The sequence below is a fragment of the Thunnus albacares genome, chromosome 17, assembly GCF_914725855.1.
Source record: "Thunnus albacares chromosome 17, fThuAlb1.1, whole genome shotgun sequence".
Taxonomy (NCBI): Eukaryota; Metazoa; Chordata; class Actinopteri; order Scombriformes; family Scombridae; genus Thunnus; species Thunnus albacares.
Genome location: NC_058122.1, coordinates 5,423,681 through 5,439,707, shown reverse-complemented (window position 1 = coordinate 5,439,707; position 16,027 = coordinate 5,423,681). Strand labels below are relative to the sequence as shown.

At 38.4% G+C, this 16,027-nt stretch overlaps 1 protein-coding gene across 2 annotated transcripts; it reads left to right on the top strand.

Moving 5' to 3' along the window:
• The first annotated feature begins 533 nt into the window (after positions 1-533).
• Positions 534-14,816, top strand: syt5a (synaptotagmin Va). 2 transcript variants are annotated; one of them, XM_044332122.1, is made up of 10 exons: positions 534-657; positions 7,594-7,754; positions 8,127-8,141; positions 8,888-9,069; positions 10,537-10,623; positions 10,806-10,973; positions 11,072-11,239; positions 11,361-11,478; positions 11,583-11,716; positions 13,045-14,816. In XM_044332122.1, the coding sequence occupies exons 2-10, from the start codon at positions 7,601-7,603 to the stop codon at positions 13,252-13,254; spliced, it is 1,236 nt and encodes a 411-aa protein (XP_044188057.1). In that variant the 5' UTR covers positions 534-657; positions 7,594-7,600; the 3' UTR covers positions 13,255-14,816. The 2 variants fall into 2 exon arrangements, with proteins under 2 accessions (XP_044188057.1, XP_044188058.1); XM_044332123.1 differs by lacking the exon at positions 8,127-8,141.
• Positions 14,817-16,027: the final 1,211 nt, after the last annotated feature.

Below are 16,027 nucleotides of genomic sequence, written 5' to 3'. Positions count from 1 at the left end.
TCTCAGGGGTGATGACCTTTACCAAAATCAAACTTCCTGTGTGTGAGGGTAAAGGCCTCCTATGACTAACAGCTCTGGTTGGTTGGTTGGTTGCTGTCCAGGGTGCTGAAGCCTGCAGAGCAACTGAAGTGACCGCACTGAAACAGAGTCAATTTCCAAAACCAGCAAGTAAAATGAGCTGTCTGAAAATAAAGCCTTTGAAAGTTTGAACTGCTTGCTTACTTCTACTTGCTCCAATCAGAAATAGTTCTGAAATTCACAAGGTTTTTGACTCATGCTCTTTAGTTTGGTGTATTCATGGAGTATAAATGCTGTAATTTTAACCACTAATTTAATTTTGTAAATTTTGTACTAGAATGTAGCAGAAATTTCTCAATTGTCTTGACAGAAATATGACGATAAAAGATGATTTCAAGTCACAGTTAGATGAATTGGCTCTTACATATTGACTTTTTTTTTGCAGTGGAGGTGGACAGTAAGTAGTTGGCAGTGAGGGATATTGTGGAGATTAACACAGAAGGGGGAGGGGGAGAGAGAGAGACAGAGTTGTGCGCAACGACTTCTCTTCAGTCAGTGGTGGTGGATTTGACTGGAATACATTTGGATGCAAAATAATAATAAAAACCAGAGAAGCAAGAAGGACTGATACTAAAGAGGGTGAGTTATATGCTGCTTTCACTGTGCATCATAGTTTATTTTAAGAATTAGTTTCCCTTCACTAGTTATCAGAGCCAGACTGATGTCTTAAATTGATTATTTTCTTGGACAAACAATTAAAAACTTTAAGCTATCCCTTGTGCACATGACTGGAAACAGAAAAGCAGGCAAAGCATTGTATTTGATAAGCTGGAACCAGTAAATTTACTTGAAAATGACTTAAATGATTGATCATGAAAATTAAATGATTAATTTTCTGTAGATGCATTAATGACTAATTTCAGTTGCAGTTTATTTCTCTTACTCTGTCTTCCTCCACATACCTGTATACTACTCTGTTTCAACCGTGTGGTAAATCCCTTAAGAAGCAGCCATGGTCACAGGGAGCACAAGGTCAATGTTAATTCATTGGCGTTTCTATTCTTGTTTTTATGTTCAAATGCAACAACAGGCATTCTCCATCTTTGGATTAATGCATTTCACTGATAAAGTTCTTGTATGAGAGAAACCCTCAGATTTTACGCACGATGGGGGGTGTTTTCCAAAACTGGCAAAGATTAGTTTAAGTGGATTATAGGAGGCTAACGCACGTCTATTTGCAGTGTCTGTGCTCACGTGAAATCACCTGCTATACATCTCCACAACATCAATATTTGCCTCTGCAGCCCATATGAAGTTTCTGACATTGTGCATTATAGACTCTAAATCCTGTCGCTGGATTTTGGGATAATGAGCAGGATGAGCTTGAATGGACACTGGATGGTTATTTGCATCTTGCCCATGCTGTAAATGCATGCTCTCTCTTTGGAGATTTTAGTGGGAAATCAGATAAAACCATGTTATATTTTAAATTAATGCCCTTTATAAGTTAGAAAGATAGAAATTTCCAACCTTTTCTATGTAAAAATTGGTTTCTCTGCTTTTACCTGGCAAGTGGCAACATCACTGTGAGGACAGGACTCCAGGAAGTCAATGCTCTCAGCCAAGAAACTGTCTGGCACATAAAACCCTGCATAAAACCATAAACTGTCATTTTTACACTGTTGTTCATCAAAACGTATATAACTGTGTTAATTAATCAGCTTTAGAGGCTGGTAGACAGTCCGGCTAGATGTTTCCCCCTGTTTTTAGTCTTTATGCTAAGCTAAGCTAACCGCCTGTTGGTGGTAGCTTCATATTCACATTTTATCTAATGTCTACCTTTTTCTTTAACCTAATATGATAAAGTAAAATAAGGTCAAAATGAACAAATGCTCTCTCCTGTCAATTTGTCTCTCAGGCCCTCTGCAAAGAAATGATAGCATCTTCAAAAGCATCATATTTGCTGCATCACACTGCTTCAGATATGATGGCTTTGCTTTTGATATTTCAAACAAATGCCAAAGTTAAACGTGCATGTAAATACCTAGTAGTCAGGCAGAGCGTCAGAAGCCTAATGGAGCCTCGGGTTCAGTTCAGAGCTTGTGAGCTTTTAGACTGACGAAATCCCACCGCCGGCTGTTCACCTCCAATCTGTCTGCAGGGAGATCAGAGCAGAGAGCCTTTAAATAAAACACAATGCACGACTGGGTTTAGATTTAGCCTTAACTACTGTGAAATGGCTATTTAAAATGTTAAGAGTAACATGTGGTCTCATTTATATTGATGCTACAATATAGACCTGCCTTGTTCATACATTTATCTTGTTCTGTTTAAATGTTCAGCAAACCAGAAAACAGTCTAATTGTGACTGAAAAATGAAGATGATCTTTTTTTGCCCACCAACAGTCAAAAAAGACATTTCACATTACTATTATAGAAGACTGAGAAAACCTGCAAATATTCACATTTGAGAAGCTGGAACCACTGATTTTTTTTTTTTTTTTTTTTTGGCATTTTGCTTAAAAAAATACTCCAATACAGTTGATTATCAAAATAGTTGCCAATTTATTTTCAGTTTTCAGTTGGCTAATCATTTAAGCTCTATGAAAATTAATTTACATTAAAAATGGGCAAAAAGGAATAATTTGTGAGGGATTTTAACATATATTTTGTTTAGGCACACAGTATTAAAGAAAAAAGTTCCAGCTTTTCTAGTGCTGAACTATCATCTTAAAAATAGACCAGTAAATCTCATTTGTGCCTGATTATAAATCTGTGAGAAATCTTGTATTTTACTCATAATTATGGTCACTGTAGCTTATTTCCCACTATTTGGTTTCTAGAGATAATGTGGGGCTCCTTCTTTATAAAAATAATGCTCCTAGAAAAACTACAATCAGCAGTCTTCAGAGTGTCATGGCTGTTAGTGGTCTGTTGCTCCTTTAGGAATGAGATTTTGGTTTTGCACTCTACAGTATACCAGTGATATACTAGATGAGAACTGAGAGATTTGATTGAAAGCCCTGAATTGTGCCTTTGAGCTTAAATTCTCCCGTCACTGTAAATTGTTCCCAAAAAGTTAAGCACACACACACACACACACACACACACACACACACTTTTCTTCAGCTTTAATCTGTAAAAGGCCACATGGTGAAAATGTTTAACCCCTGAAGTTTTAGTTTGATGTTAGTACATGAAATACAGCAGAACAGAACAACACAGAGCCTTTTCTGTCTTCCTTCATAGTCAACTCCTACAACTTTGACTTCTTCTCTCTTCTTACATTAAATCCTTGCAGCTCCAATTTTATTATCTTTGTTTTGTCCATTGAATCCCTATCAAGACTTTGCAGTTTTCTTTTCTATGATGTAATGATTGGTAGTTAATCATTTTAATCTCTGTTGCAAAACTTTTTCCCCCTTAGAGTAAGAAGTCAAATGAAATGAGGCTCATAAAGAACCTTCCTTCTCAGCTTTTTGTGCCATTACATGGCAGACGTTGGTGGTTCTTTGCCACACAATGACTCACATTTTATTGTTCATGATGTGAGTTTTGTTTAATATGTCAGACATTGTTCTTTCCCACAGTATGTTAATATAAAAGGCTGTTGTCTTATTTTGACAAACCATGTTACTGTTGACAAGACTATGTCTGTGGCATAGTTGTCAATCACTATATCTTTCCTTTTGCTTTATAGAACATCAAAATCCTCCTAATTTAGCTTTTAACCAGTTTCTGTTTGTGTTTGCGGAGCATCCTTTTTTACCACAAAGCAGCATCACCACATATTGCTCTGACTAAATACCTGTCTTCTAAGTTTTGGTTTCCCAAACTATGACCCAGGAGGCAAAATGGATCACTGATATACAGTATATACTGTATTTGTAGGGGAGTTTGGTGTGACCAATCTGCAATCTACGGACAGAGATATGTATTCCTGCATCAAACTGACCAGGTTTCTGATTCACTGATGTATGATTTTTGGCAGCAGTCCTGTCTAAATCTGCTGTGACCCAGATAACAACTTTGGTTATCATCCTGGTTTTGAGTTTTTCTGAACTCGAAATAAAATATCATTATGCAACACAAGTCCTGGCAGAAACAGCAGAATGACACGGAATTCAGTGCTTTTATCCAAAGTACTTACAGTACCATCAGGAGGCTTAGACTGATATTGGACATTCATTTGAGATCAAATATTAATCAGCCACTGTCATACACCTCTGATATGATTGAGGTTCCAACCTGTAATACATGCCATGAAATGTGCATTTCTTTGCAATTTTAATTTATTCAATTGTATTTATATTTTGTAAATAGAGTGTTTCTTCAAAGGTCTAGTGTATCTTGTGGTTCATGTGAGTTTTAGTGTTTAAGTGTTTTAGTTTTAGTGAGTTCTAAATACTGTTTCATTGGCTTTTCAACTTAGAAAAGTTCAATTCTGGGGGGACAACAGTAGATTCTGGTAATCATTGATCATTGGAAATGATCAGATTGAACAATATTTAACTCCTTATATGGAAATATTTGGAACTACAGAGAGTGGGACTTGCCAAAAAATGTGCAAATGCATTTTTTTCCTACAATATTGCATACAGACACATCTAATCTGCCACAAATCCTCCTGATATGGCACCAAATGTATGTAGATTGAATTAGTGAATTTCAGAGCAAATTCTTAAAAAACACAATTGTGAAGTGACAAAGGATTTGTCTTTCCCTGGTTGCTGTTTGTCACCAACTGAAGGCTGAAATTAAAATTGCATTTGCTCAATGTGTCATTGCTGAGGACAAGTTCAGCATGTTTATTCCTAGTGGGAATCAGAAAACTCACAACAGTAAGCCCTGCAATTCCATCTCTTTAACACGTTTTTCATTTTGAACATGAATGATGTCATTTAAGGCTTTTCATTCAGCTGGAATCTATCTATCTATCTATCTATCTATCTATCTATCTATCTATCTATCTATCTATCTATCTATCTATCTATCTATCTATCTATCTATCTATCTATCTATCTATCTATCTATCTATCTATCTATTCACAAACACAGACATACTGAGGTCCCCTCTCTAATCCTCTGCTTATGCAATCCAGTGGGATAAAAGGGTTAATGTAACACAACTCGCCATCTAAATCTGATCTCATTATGGAAATATGATGTGTACTGTATGTGTGTCTGTGTGTGCAGGAGTGTATGTGAGGAGGTGAGTCTCTATTTCAGATGTCATGCAGGAGGATTAATGACAGACAGAGGGAAACGACAGAGGGGAGGAGTGAAGGAGAGATGATGGTGGGATGGGTGGAGAAAGGGGAGGAGACCCAGAGAGGCAAACTGTCCTTAATTTGTTTAAGCCAAGGGATTTTTGGATTACCTTTGGCAATTAATCTTGTTACATCGCTGCACAATGACAGAGGGATGTCTATCATGGGTGGGGCCTGTATGTTTGTGTGTGTGTGTGTTTAAATGTCAGTGCACAACTGACTTACTCCTTACAGGATACACAAATCCTCAAGAGAAGGCCACAATTACCAGAAACTGACTTTTTTTCTTTTTAAATTCTTGCTAAACTCAGCTTTCTATTTGCACTTTACCCACCTTTTAAGCCTGTTTTATAACTTATCAAGGTACATTTACAGTATGCCTCATGAAACAGTGTCACACTAACATGAAAAAAGTAGTAATAATAATAAGATAATAATTTTCCTTATTATATCTACCTTTATTTATTAGGATAATGTATTTGCGGACAACCGATACATGTTAACCTGACTCTGTCCTCTAAGACAGCAATGTGTCATTTTTTTACTTGTTGTTTTTGTAGGGCTTAAATGAGATATAACATACAAATTATTCATAATTACCAGAGTGGTATCAATCTTCTCATTCATCTCTTGCAAGAGAGCCAATACGCATATTTCCCAAAATATCTATTGTTGCTGTAATTGAGTGGCTTTTTGAATGTACTAATTTAGGTCATCAATTTTACAGTAATGTTGTAATTGTACCTGTTTTCCTGCAGTTCGAGAATAAATAAGGGTGAAAAGTATAACATTTCATCCAGAAATGTAAATGGAGTAAAATTGGATGTAATAGAACTACTCAAGTAAAGAATTAATACCTAAAAAGTGTACTGTACTTTGTATGTAGATGTTTTACTAAGGGATTGGGATTTGGAAGACATTTTGTTACTTAAACATTACATTGAATTATGAAACTCAGAATCATGTTTTTAAAATGTTCATAGTCATATTAAACATCCAGCTTTTGCATAAGTAGGATAGAATATGCTACTAGTATAAGTATATATACTAGTATGTACTGTATTTAAGTATTATTCTAAAGGCACTTTTTCTATTTTATGCTACTTTATACTTCTATTCCACTACATCTCAGAGGGAAATAATGTGTTTTTACTCCTCCTGTGTTTATTTGAGAACAGCCAGTGACACATTTAAATGCTGCTTACACATTGAATATTTTTACATTATGGTATCGCCACTATTACTTAAAGCAGCTATAATCAATATTTTATGATAACAATGGGTCAAATGATTGAAGGTGTTGCTAATAGTGAGGCACCCATATAGATCAATCAGCTTTTCAGTTTTCCTTGGCACAGAGCATTTAAGTGTTTTTCAGGCACAAAACTGTGCTATATTTGTTCTTTCTCACTGGTCTAACACCACTGTTTCCAGCCACTGTTTTTTGTAGAAAGGCTAGCCACTGTACACTATCTAAAGTTAGCAACTAGCTGGTGAACATAGTGGTGCATTTAGCAGCTAAAGAGCCAGAAATTTCCCTTAGGAGTTGGTGGAGACCAAAACAGAGCTAAAAGGAGAGTCAATATTGGACTTTGCCAAGTGGACAGACACTCAACTAAAAATGAATGCTAATATTGCTCTATATCTGTTGGATGTGTAAATAGGCAAGTGTATGCTAACAAGTTCAACATATCAATTAAAAAGGTAATAATTTAACAGTGTTGTGTTTACAGTTTGTTTCCGCTCCCCTCAAGTGGCCAAAAATCTGTTATTGCAGGTTTCAGTAAAGGATCTGAGAACTTCTTCCATTCATACCATGATCCCACTTTTTAAGCAAAACCTCTGTACCATTAAAGCACTTCTTTTTGATGAGGATAGTTTGTTACAGCTTGTGAGATGCTTCAAACTGAAGCGTGAATGGGATGATGAGAGGCAGGAGAGTGACACGAGTGAGAGAGGATTAAAGAGATTATAGCCAGGTGAAAGGTCACACAGGATGAAGTTTAAAAGAAGGATATATCTGAAGAAGAAAGAACCAGGGCAAAGAAATATTTTATAGAGTGAAAGAAACAGGGGTTCAGTCTTTATTGTCACACATTTTGATTTGATGTAAATATATTGTGAATGAGTGGATGAGGACAGAATGTTGACATTGTTGCAGTCTGCTCCTACAAAATAAATTAACCCTGTTGTGTTATACAGGAAATTGTAAAGCTTGCCTTGATAAAAGAAAGTGTTTTGTAGTGGTGTGTCTTCCAAACTAAGTTGCTGACTGTTTCTTGTCTACTACCCGTTGTTTTCACAGAGCAGCAATGCGATTGGTCAGCGTGGCAGGGGTGCGGCTCCGCAGGGCAGCCGAGGAGGAGGAGCGAGAGCCCCCACCTCCTCCACCCCCATCGCACCACTCCAACCACCAGTTCGCCAACTTAAAGAACAAGTTCTTCAACGAGCTCACACACCTGCCAAGTGAGCACATGCACAGATGTACACACTCAACACACACATTAGTGTATGAAATATACGCAAAACACACACATAAAGACAATGCAAACACACCTATGCACATATGCTGTTGATGCATGATGATGAGCTCCCTGGGTAAGGATGCCTCATTCAATCATATGATAATGGCCAACAAACCTGTGCATTCAAGGACACACAGATACACACCAAATCAGTTCAAATGATCTATGATCCATATGTTTATTTACATTGTCATATCATATCAACATCTAACAATCCTGTCATCTCATTTTCAGTTTTCATTTCTCTTTTCATTTCTTTATTCTGTCCTTTATTCTCATTTCTTCATGTGACCTCTATACTCTGCTCTTCAAGATCATAAACTCAACAGTAAGTCCCATCTCTTGTAACATTCTATTTTTAAGGTTTAAAAATTTTTGCTGCAACTTAACATATAAGAGCTCAGTGTTCTGCTGTTGGCCAAAAGCAAGGTTTCAATGCACCTGCAAAGTAGTTAAACAGAGGATGTTTTGATGAGGGTAGTATTAAGGCACAGTTCACCAGCTTAAACAATATTTGCCAAAATTATGGAAACCAATTTCCACCAAGAAAACAAAAAAACAAAAAACAGAAGCAAAGTTAGTATTTTTTGACCAGCAAAGTCAGAATTATGAGATAATAAGACAAAATCCTGTGGATAGTCTGCATCATTACCATTTTCAAAAGCATCCTCTGACATAGAACCACCTTACTGTACAGATAAAAACCTTGTACCCCCATGTCAAGGAACGTCTGAACCAAATTTATTCTGCTTTCATCGTCTTTCTTTCAAAAGTTGTTGAGATATTTTAGTCTGGACCAAAGTGTTGGACCAACATATAGCCATGCTGTTAGCGTGGCTGAAAAAACTTCAAACTGTAAACTTATTTACAAGCACTGGAATCATAATAGGCGGTACAAGATTTTTATGTCACACCAATCTTACACTCTTTAGAATGTGCTTCTCCAAGGAGCCTCAAAAATCTAGCTCACCTCAGTAGGAATAAAACTCCTCACCTGGGAAATTTCACCACTGTTTCCTACCAAAAAACACAGCACCAACCTGCGTTTCTCCTTTCTCTCACTTCTCTTTCCAGTGCCCATGTGGGCCGTGGGTGCCATTGTGGTTGTGGTCCTTGCCCTTGTTGCCTGCCTGGGATTCTGTATCTACAAGAAGTGCTTCAACAAGGGCAAGAAGCCTAAGAAGGCCCGTGAAAGGAAGGGAGGACGCGGGCGCAGGAAGAAGGATAAGGAAGGAGAGGATGGAGACGACAAGAAGGTGAGAGAAGATGGGGTCGAAGGCTTCTGTTGTGTATGTAGACAAATGTGGTTGCAGCAGTACTTTGTCTTTGTTTTCCGGTGAAGGTCCTTACTGGAAGGTCAGGTGTATCAGAGAAAGTAAATGGCTGTCTGCACCAACCAATAGACAACAACAGATGGAGTTAACAGCAACAAGAACTGCACTGTTTTGTATCTGATTGTAATCATCGCTTTACTGTCCACAGCTGTTTGGCTCTTATCCAGGTTGAGACTAGCAATGACTGAAATGACAGCTTAAACTGGGCACAGCATGGTAAACAAACTGAAAAAGAATGACAGAGTCAGAGCTGTTGCTTCCTTGTGATTGGACACAGGGTTTATGGCGACAAGCATCAACGTGTGATAAAAAAAATCATAAAATTAAGTTAAAACATTACTGGATAAAATTATTTTTATTCAGTCAGTTTGGACGGATTGGTATACTGATTGTAAAGTCTTGAAAGGGTGGCCATTATGAGGAAAACCGCAGTGGAACCTTAAAGGTACGCTGTGAAGTTTTCTTGTAAACAAACAAAAATTATGTTTACACTCAGTGTTACTCACCAAAACAGATTGTGTGTATCTAGAGGTCTCACAATGTCAACACAAGACAATTTAATTTTGAATTTCCTGAAACCTGCCTTGTTAACATCCATGTTTACTTGTGAAAAATCTTATTCTTCCCTGCCTTTTGTTGCTTCATTCCTTAGCACATTACTGCCACCTGTAGGTCAGTGGAATAACGTGAAGCCAATCACCAACCAACCAAAAACTACACATGGTAACTTTAAGACCCAAGTCTTCACAAAATATTGAAAACTTTTACACTATCTCATGTCATTGTCACTCCAGTCTTTAAATAGTAAAGGTTAAATCCTTTTGAACTGAATATTTTTGCCTTCTAGCAGGAATCACAGTGCTTTGCAAAGACCATCACAGGAGTATGAATAGTGTAATGGCAGAAAGAGGTGGAAAACAGAGGAATCAGATGGTCGAGCCACAGGTGTCAGATGGGGAATCTCTTTTATGACGCAACGGCTCACCAACAACGTAGGCAGAGAAAATTCCAACATTACAGAATGTGACATGCCTTTTTATACTGAAGACAGGCTGTGTGTGTGTAAGTGTTCGTGTTGTGTGACAAGTCTCATCCTGTTTGCCAGACTCTAAAGAAGAATGGTAGGACATTTCTCAATTTCACTTATCTTGGATTTTAACCAAATTTGAGTGGGCATCTCTGCACTATGTGTGTGTGTGGTATTCCGCCCCTTTCCCAATATCTCCAGATGTCTCCTGTATTGGTTTGGTGTTTGGCATCGGTACAGGTCACAATGACCTGGCACTCATTCTAGGTCACAGTTATATGGCTCTCATCCCCCTGCAATACAAAATGTGGGACTTTAATAACATTGTCTGTTAACTGCCATCCACGCTGTGTGTCTTTCAGGAAGGAGAGGAAGGGAAGGAAGAGGAGGAAAAGGAGTTCTTCGGCAAACTAGAGTACTCGCTGGACTATAACTTCACTGATAACCAGGTACATACACGTACACCTGCGCATAGTATTTTGCAAGCATAAACACCAATATCCCACCTCTCAAACATTAACATTAATGAGCGCAACAATAGAAGGACTTGCTCTCCTTCAGGATTTGGGACCCAAGATTGCTTCTGACACCACAATTCAGCTTATCTCCCTCTCTTCCCCTCTTACTCCAGCTGATAGTTGGCATCCTGCAGGCTCAGGACCTCCCAGCCATGGACATGGGCGGGACTTCAGATCCTTACGTCAAAGTCTACATGCTGCCGGACAAGAAGAAAAAGTTTGAGACCAAAGTCCAGCGCAAGAATCTCTGTCCCGTTTTCAATGAGACCTTCACCTTTAAGGTCTGTACATTGACCTTGGAAACCATGTCAGACATTAGATCAGATTTTCCCCAAAAGCACTTTAGAGTTCAACTTTTTTCAATTCTCTCTCTCTCTAGATACCCTACAATGAGCTGGGTGGTCAGACTCTGGTGCTGCAGGTTTTTGACTTTGACCGTTTCGGTAAACATGATGTCATCGGCGAGATCAAGATTGCCATGAACTCTATAGACCTTGGACAGCCGATACATGAATGGAAGGATCTGGTTGGAGGAGAGAAAGAGGAGGTACATGGTTTTTGATTACAATAATAACATTTAAAGCAACCGAAGCACAGTGCAATATGGCACTGATTGTGTATATTTAATTAGCGTGCATGCATACATGTATACGTTTTGTCCCTGACAGCAAGAGAAGCTGGGTGATATCTGCATTTCTCTTCGTTACGTCCCCACGGCCGGCAAGCTAACGGTTAACGTCATGGAAGCCAAGAACCTGAAGAAGATGGACGTTGGAGGACTGTCAGGTGAGCACAAGACACACACATACACACACACACACACACACACATACATTTACCTGCATGTCTGTACTAAACACAGCATTGAGATTGGAATATCTCTGTCTCAGATCCCTTTGTTAAGGTGGTGCTGCAGCACAACGGGAAGCGACTGAAGAAGAAGAAGACGTCAGTCAAACAAAACACCCTGAATCCTTACTTCAATGAGAGCTTTAGCTTTGAGATCCCCTTCTCTCAGATCCAGGTTTGTAACTCACACGTCTACAGCAGGGGGTTGAAGTCTCTGAAGTCTCTGATGCTCTTATCAGTAAACCATATGAACACAAAATAATATTTTCCTTGAAGTAGCTTCAAAGTTAGATAAAGTTAGTTAATGTTCTTCAGATATCTCTGCAGAACCTCAAAATTGTACTGAACGCTGATAAGACAAAATATGTCTTCCTGCCATCCATACACATAATGGTACTGAAATTAAATATAAATATCTTGGAATTTGGTTAGATTGCAGTGTTACTTTTAAACCTCATGTGAAACAACTGGCACAGAATCTGAAGATGAATAAAGGAATAAAGCATGTTTTTCTCTTGAAGATCTGAAAAAAAAAATTATACAATTGACCATCATGTCAGTGCTTGACACTGTCTTGCACTGTTATGCTGCTCATTCCAGCATAGAACAACTCGGTGCAGTTTACTTGGTGTCGCTGTCAAGGGTTTAATGAGTTTTCCTTTTGGGTTCTTGCTTAAAATGACAAAGAAGTACTTCCAAAGCACACTTTAAGTCAGAAAAATGTAAAAAGCTTTAATGTTGCAGCTATTTATGTGTCTAGGTGGCTACCTAGAAGCTTTAACAAACTCAACAGTGTTTCGCCCATGTTTTAAAAGCAAATAAATCATAAACATCTTATCAGCGCCTTTATTTAAAGCCCCCCTTTGCTTGTTTTCAATTGTCTCTCTTATTATTACTTGATTTGGATGTGTGAGCTTCACTGTACAGAATGATGTATGTGCAGAGTTTGTTTTCACATTCATCAGCTGAGGGGGGAAAGTTTCTCTGTGCTCACCTTAAATCTCAGTTTAACCAAGTACCTTCGAGCATGATCTGTGACATCACAACTTGTTTGGAAGTCAATCCTGATCCAGTATTCAACTTACACAATTATGATGTGGAAACTTGATGCCTCCAGTGCACAAACACTGAGAATTTCCTGGAAAAACCAGATCTTGCACAAATTATTTATTATTTTTATGTCTTAAAACATTTCTGGAGGTGTTCTTTAAGCATCTGTATATCTTGCAGCCCCCCCCCCCTTCCCCATTTTGGAGTTGAATGCCTTGCAAGGTAGTTGCTGAAAGATGGGAGACCTTTTACTCTCCAGTTAAATGATTTGAACCAACAATCTTAAATTCAATAGCCTCAGAACTTCTGTAACAAAATGAAAAATTGTCTCCTTTCATCTTCAACTGAATTCTTGCTTAAGTGCTTGTGCAGACAGAAAAACAGCACAAGGAATACATTTCACATATGCGTTGGTCTAACCACAAGTTCTCCTCCTCTGTTGTCTCCACACAGAAAATCCAGGTGCTGATCACTGTGTACGACTATGACAAGCTGGGCAGCAATGATGCCATTGGCAAGTGCTGGATCGGATATGGCGCCTCAGGTGTTGGGCTGCGCCACTGGTCAGACATGCTGGCCAATCCCAGGCGCCCAGTGGCCCAGTGGCACACGCTGTGCCCAGAGGAGGAGGTGGATGCTGCTCTGAAGGCCCCCATCCGCTAAAAACACACACGCACACACGTGCGCACACACACACACACACACACACACACACACACACACACACACACACACACACACACACACACACAAACACACACGCACATACATTTATCTGCATAGGAGGGGTTTTCTTTAATCTGAAACCAAACAACTGTAGTTTTTGTAAAATGACCTCAAACTTGAATAGTAACCTTTAATGTGCTTCAGTTTCACACCATAATTCATTTTGTAATGCTTTACAATTATTCATTTTGGGATTTATTAATATAACTACATGTGTGCTTTATATTGTATTGAACATATATGGAAATATATACAATAACATTATGTGTACTTGCATCACACATAGTGTATGTAAGGCTAACATATTATTGTATTAAATGTAGTATTGCACTTCCATGAAGTTGGGAGACCTTACAAGAGACAGATTTAAAAAAGAATCAAATCAAAATCAAAATCAAAGCAGGATATCTTGAATTTTAGTCCTAGAACCCCCTGATCCTACACTTCCCTTAATGCAACTTGATAGTCTTTGACAGTCTTTTTTTAGGCACTTCCTACCGGGTAAATGTCAACATCTTTCAAACTCAGTCCCCTCAGTTCACACAAGCTTTCTGTTACAAATTTAAAGTCTCAAGCCCAATGCGACAAAGACATTTTTTTTTCACAGGCTGAATAGTATGTGTAAAATTGTTGGAGTGCCCCTTTAAAATGTATTTTTGTGTCCATTTTATTAGGACCAACTTTATTTTACTGATCTACATCTTCTTTCATGTAATCAATGTCATGGTTATTTCAAGGCTAAAATCTCATTTTTTGCAGCATCAAGATAGTATTGTTAATTGAATTTTGATACTGTGGCACAAATAGAACAAATGAGAATCAATAGCTTCTGTGTCACTCCAGTGGGTTGTTAGTATTTCTCAAAAACAAGACCACACTGTCCTTTCCTCCCTTGGTTGTTTTACTGCAAGTTGGATTTTGTTTTTTGTCATTGCAAATATCTCTGAAAGTTTTCTCCAGGTGTAAATGGAGCTACATTTGCACCTGGAGAAAAGTGTCCTGTTTTGTGCAATCCAGCAGATATCCTGGCCAAATTCTAGGTGATTTACCAGCATCTAAAATGTAATTATTAATAGATATAACTTGAGAAAGGGTGTTTCTAGTATTTTGTCCACTCCCTGAGGAAAAAATAGAGTTCTTTCTGTTTGAGTAATACTAAACTGCTGCTGAAGAGCTGAAGTGTGTATCCTCACATTGATTTTGACTGATTTAATTTTCCTCTTGTTTTCCTTTTGTTTAACCCGATAATCCTGATTTTTCGCATGAAATGTGCTGTGTTTAGTTACATGTTTTTATTGATTATTGTCTGTCTCTGTGGCTCTGTCTGTGCTTGTTTTTGAATGAGTGGAGATCCTGCTTGGGGTGGTGAGTGTGCATATTGGCATGAGTGCATGTGTGTGTGTTGTATATCATAAAAAATGGAAAGCTGTTGGTGGTTTCACTTTACATACTATGTGATTGTAAATAAATAGCTGAATAAATAAAACGTTTCCAAACAACGACAGATGGTTCAGTGGTTTACATGGATTTACATGCACGCACGGACGTGTGCGCGCACACACACACACACACACACACACACACACACACACACACACACACACACACGTGCTATAATACCCTCATGTGCAAACACTTTCATTTGCACACAAGCAGAAAGTCACACACACACACACTGGTAGAATCAGTTAAATGCATCATGTAGGGTTAAAGATATCATAGTCTTTTGAAAAATCCATTTGAACCATAAAATATTTATCTCTCATGTCAGGCCTCAGAATGGGATTAAGCCTCATAATACAGTTGTACTGTTACACGATGTTACAGAACTGAACCTTTTACTGTAATTTTCTAAGGGTATCTAATCCTCCACCCTTTGATTACTGCTGCCACTTGTCCCAATAATCCAATTATGAATGTGAAGACTTTTTCTTGGCAAACTGCAGCCTTCATATTCCAAAAGTAACACGGCCTTCACTGATGATTTTGATTTTAGTGAGGTTAGCATGTGGGCATGTGTGTCCTGATTCAATGCGGCGAGTGAAAGACTGGATTAACAGTGTGTCCTCTTTAGTCCTTGTCTCACGCAGTGAGCCAAACATGTGAGGCAGGAATTAGAGAGGAGAGAGAGAGAGAGGGTGGAGGGATGTACAGGAAACATAATTACCACAGACACTACACCAATCCACTGAGGAAGCTAACAGAAGAGTTATTTTGTGAAGATAAGAAGAGAAATTAAAGGATCCTTGTTGGTGGCATTCTCTCTCTCTCTCCATGAACTGGTCTGATGGCAGCCTCTCCTAGTTCTGATTATGCAGTGTCTTTGAGGCTATTTACACTTGGTTTTAAAATGCATTACAGTGATCCCAACACAAGTGGGCAGCCGAGAGACATTGCCGTTCACACCTGTGTCTATCATGTGTCTCCAAGGTGTACAGCTGACCACTTGTGTTCAGACTTTGTTTCTCCTTACATCACTTATGCTAGAAGGTAAAAGAACCCTGCACACAGTTAGTATGTCAGTCTGTCGCCAAACAACTGCCAGATTTGTTTTACATGGGCTAGATAAGAAGACAAAAATGTTTCAAGAACTAATATACATTTATGGGCTATTCAAACTATTGAGATTGGCAGGAGAAAGTCATTTGGCGTCAGTGTGCTGTCACCAAAACAACCACCATGTCTTGCATTGATGATGTATTTTCTTGTT

What these genes read in the sequence shown, in the direction of transcription:
- syt5a (XM_044332122.1), top strand. Translation starts at nt 7,601, where the DNA reads ATGCGATTGGTCAGCGTGGCAGGGGTGCGGCTCCGCAGGGCAGCCGAG. An exon ending in AGGATGGAGACGACAAGAAG is followed by an intron (nt 9,070 to 10,536) that starts GTGAGAGAAGAT and finishes TGTGTCTTTCAG; the next exon opens with GAAGGAGAGGAAGGGAAGGA. An exon ending in ATAACTTCACTGATAACCAG is followed by an intron (nt 10,624 to 10,805) that starts GTACATACACGT and finishes CTCTTACTCCAG; the next exon opens with CTGATAGTTGGCATCCTGCA.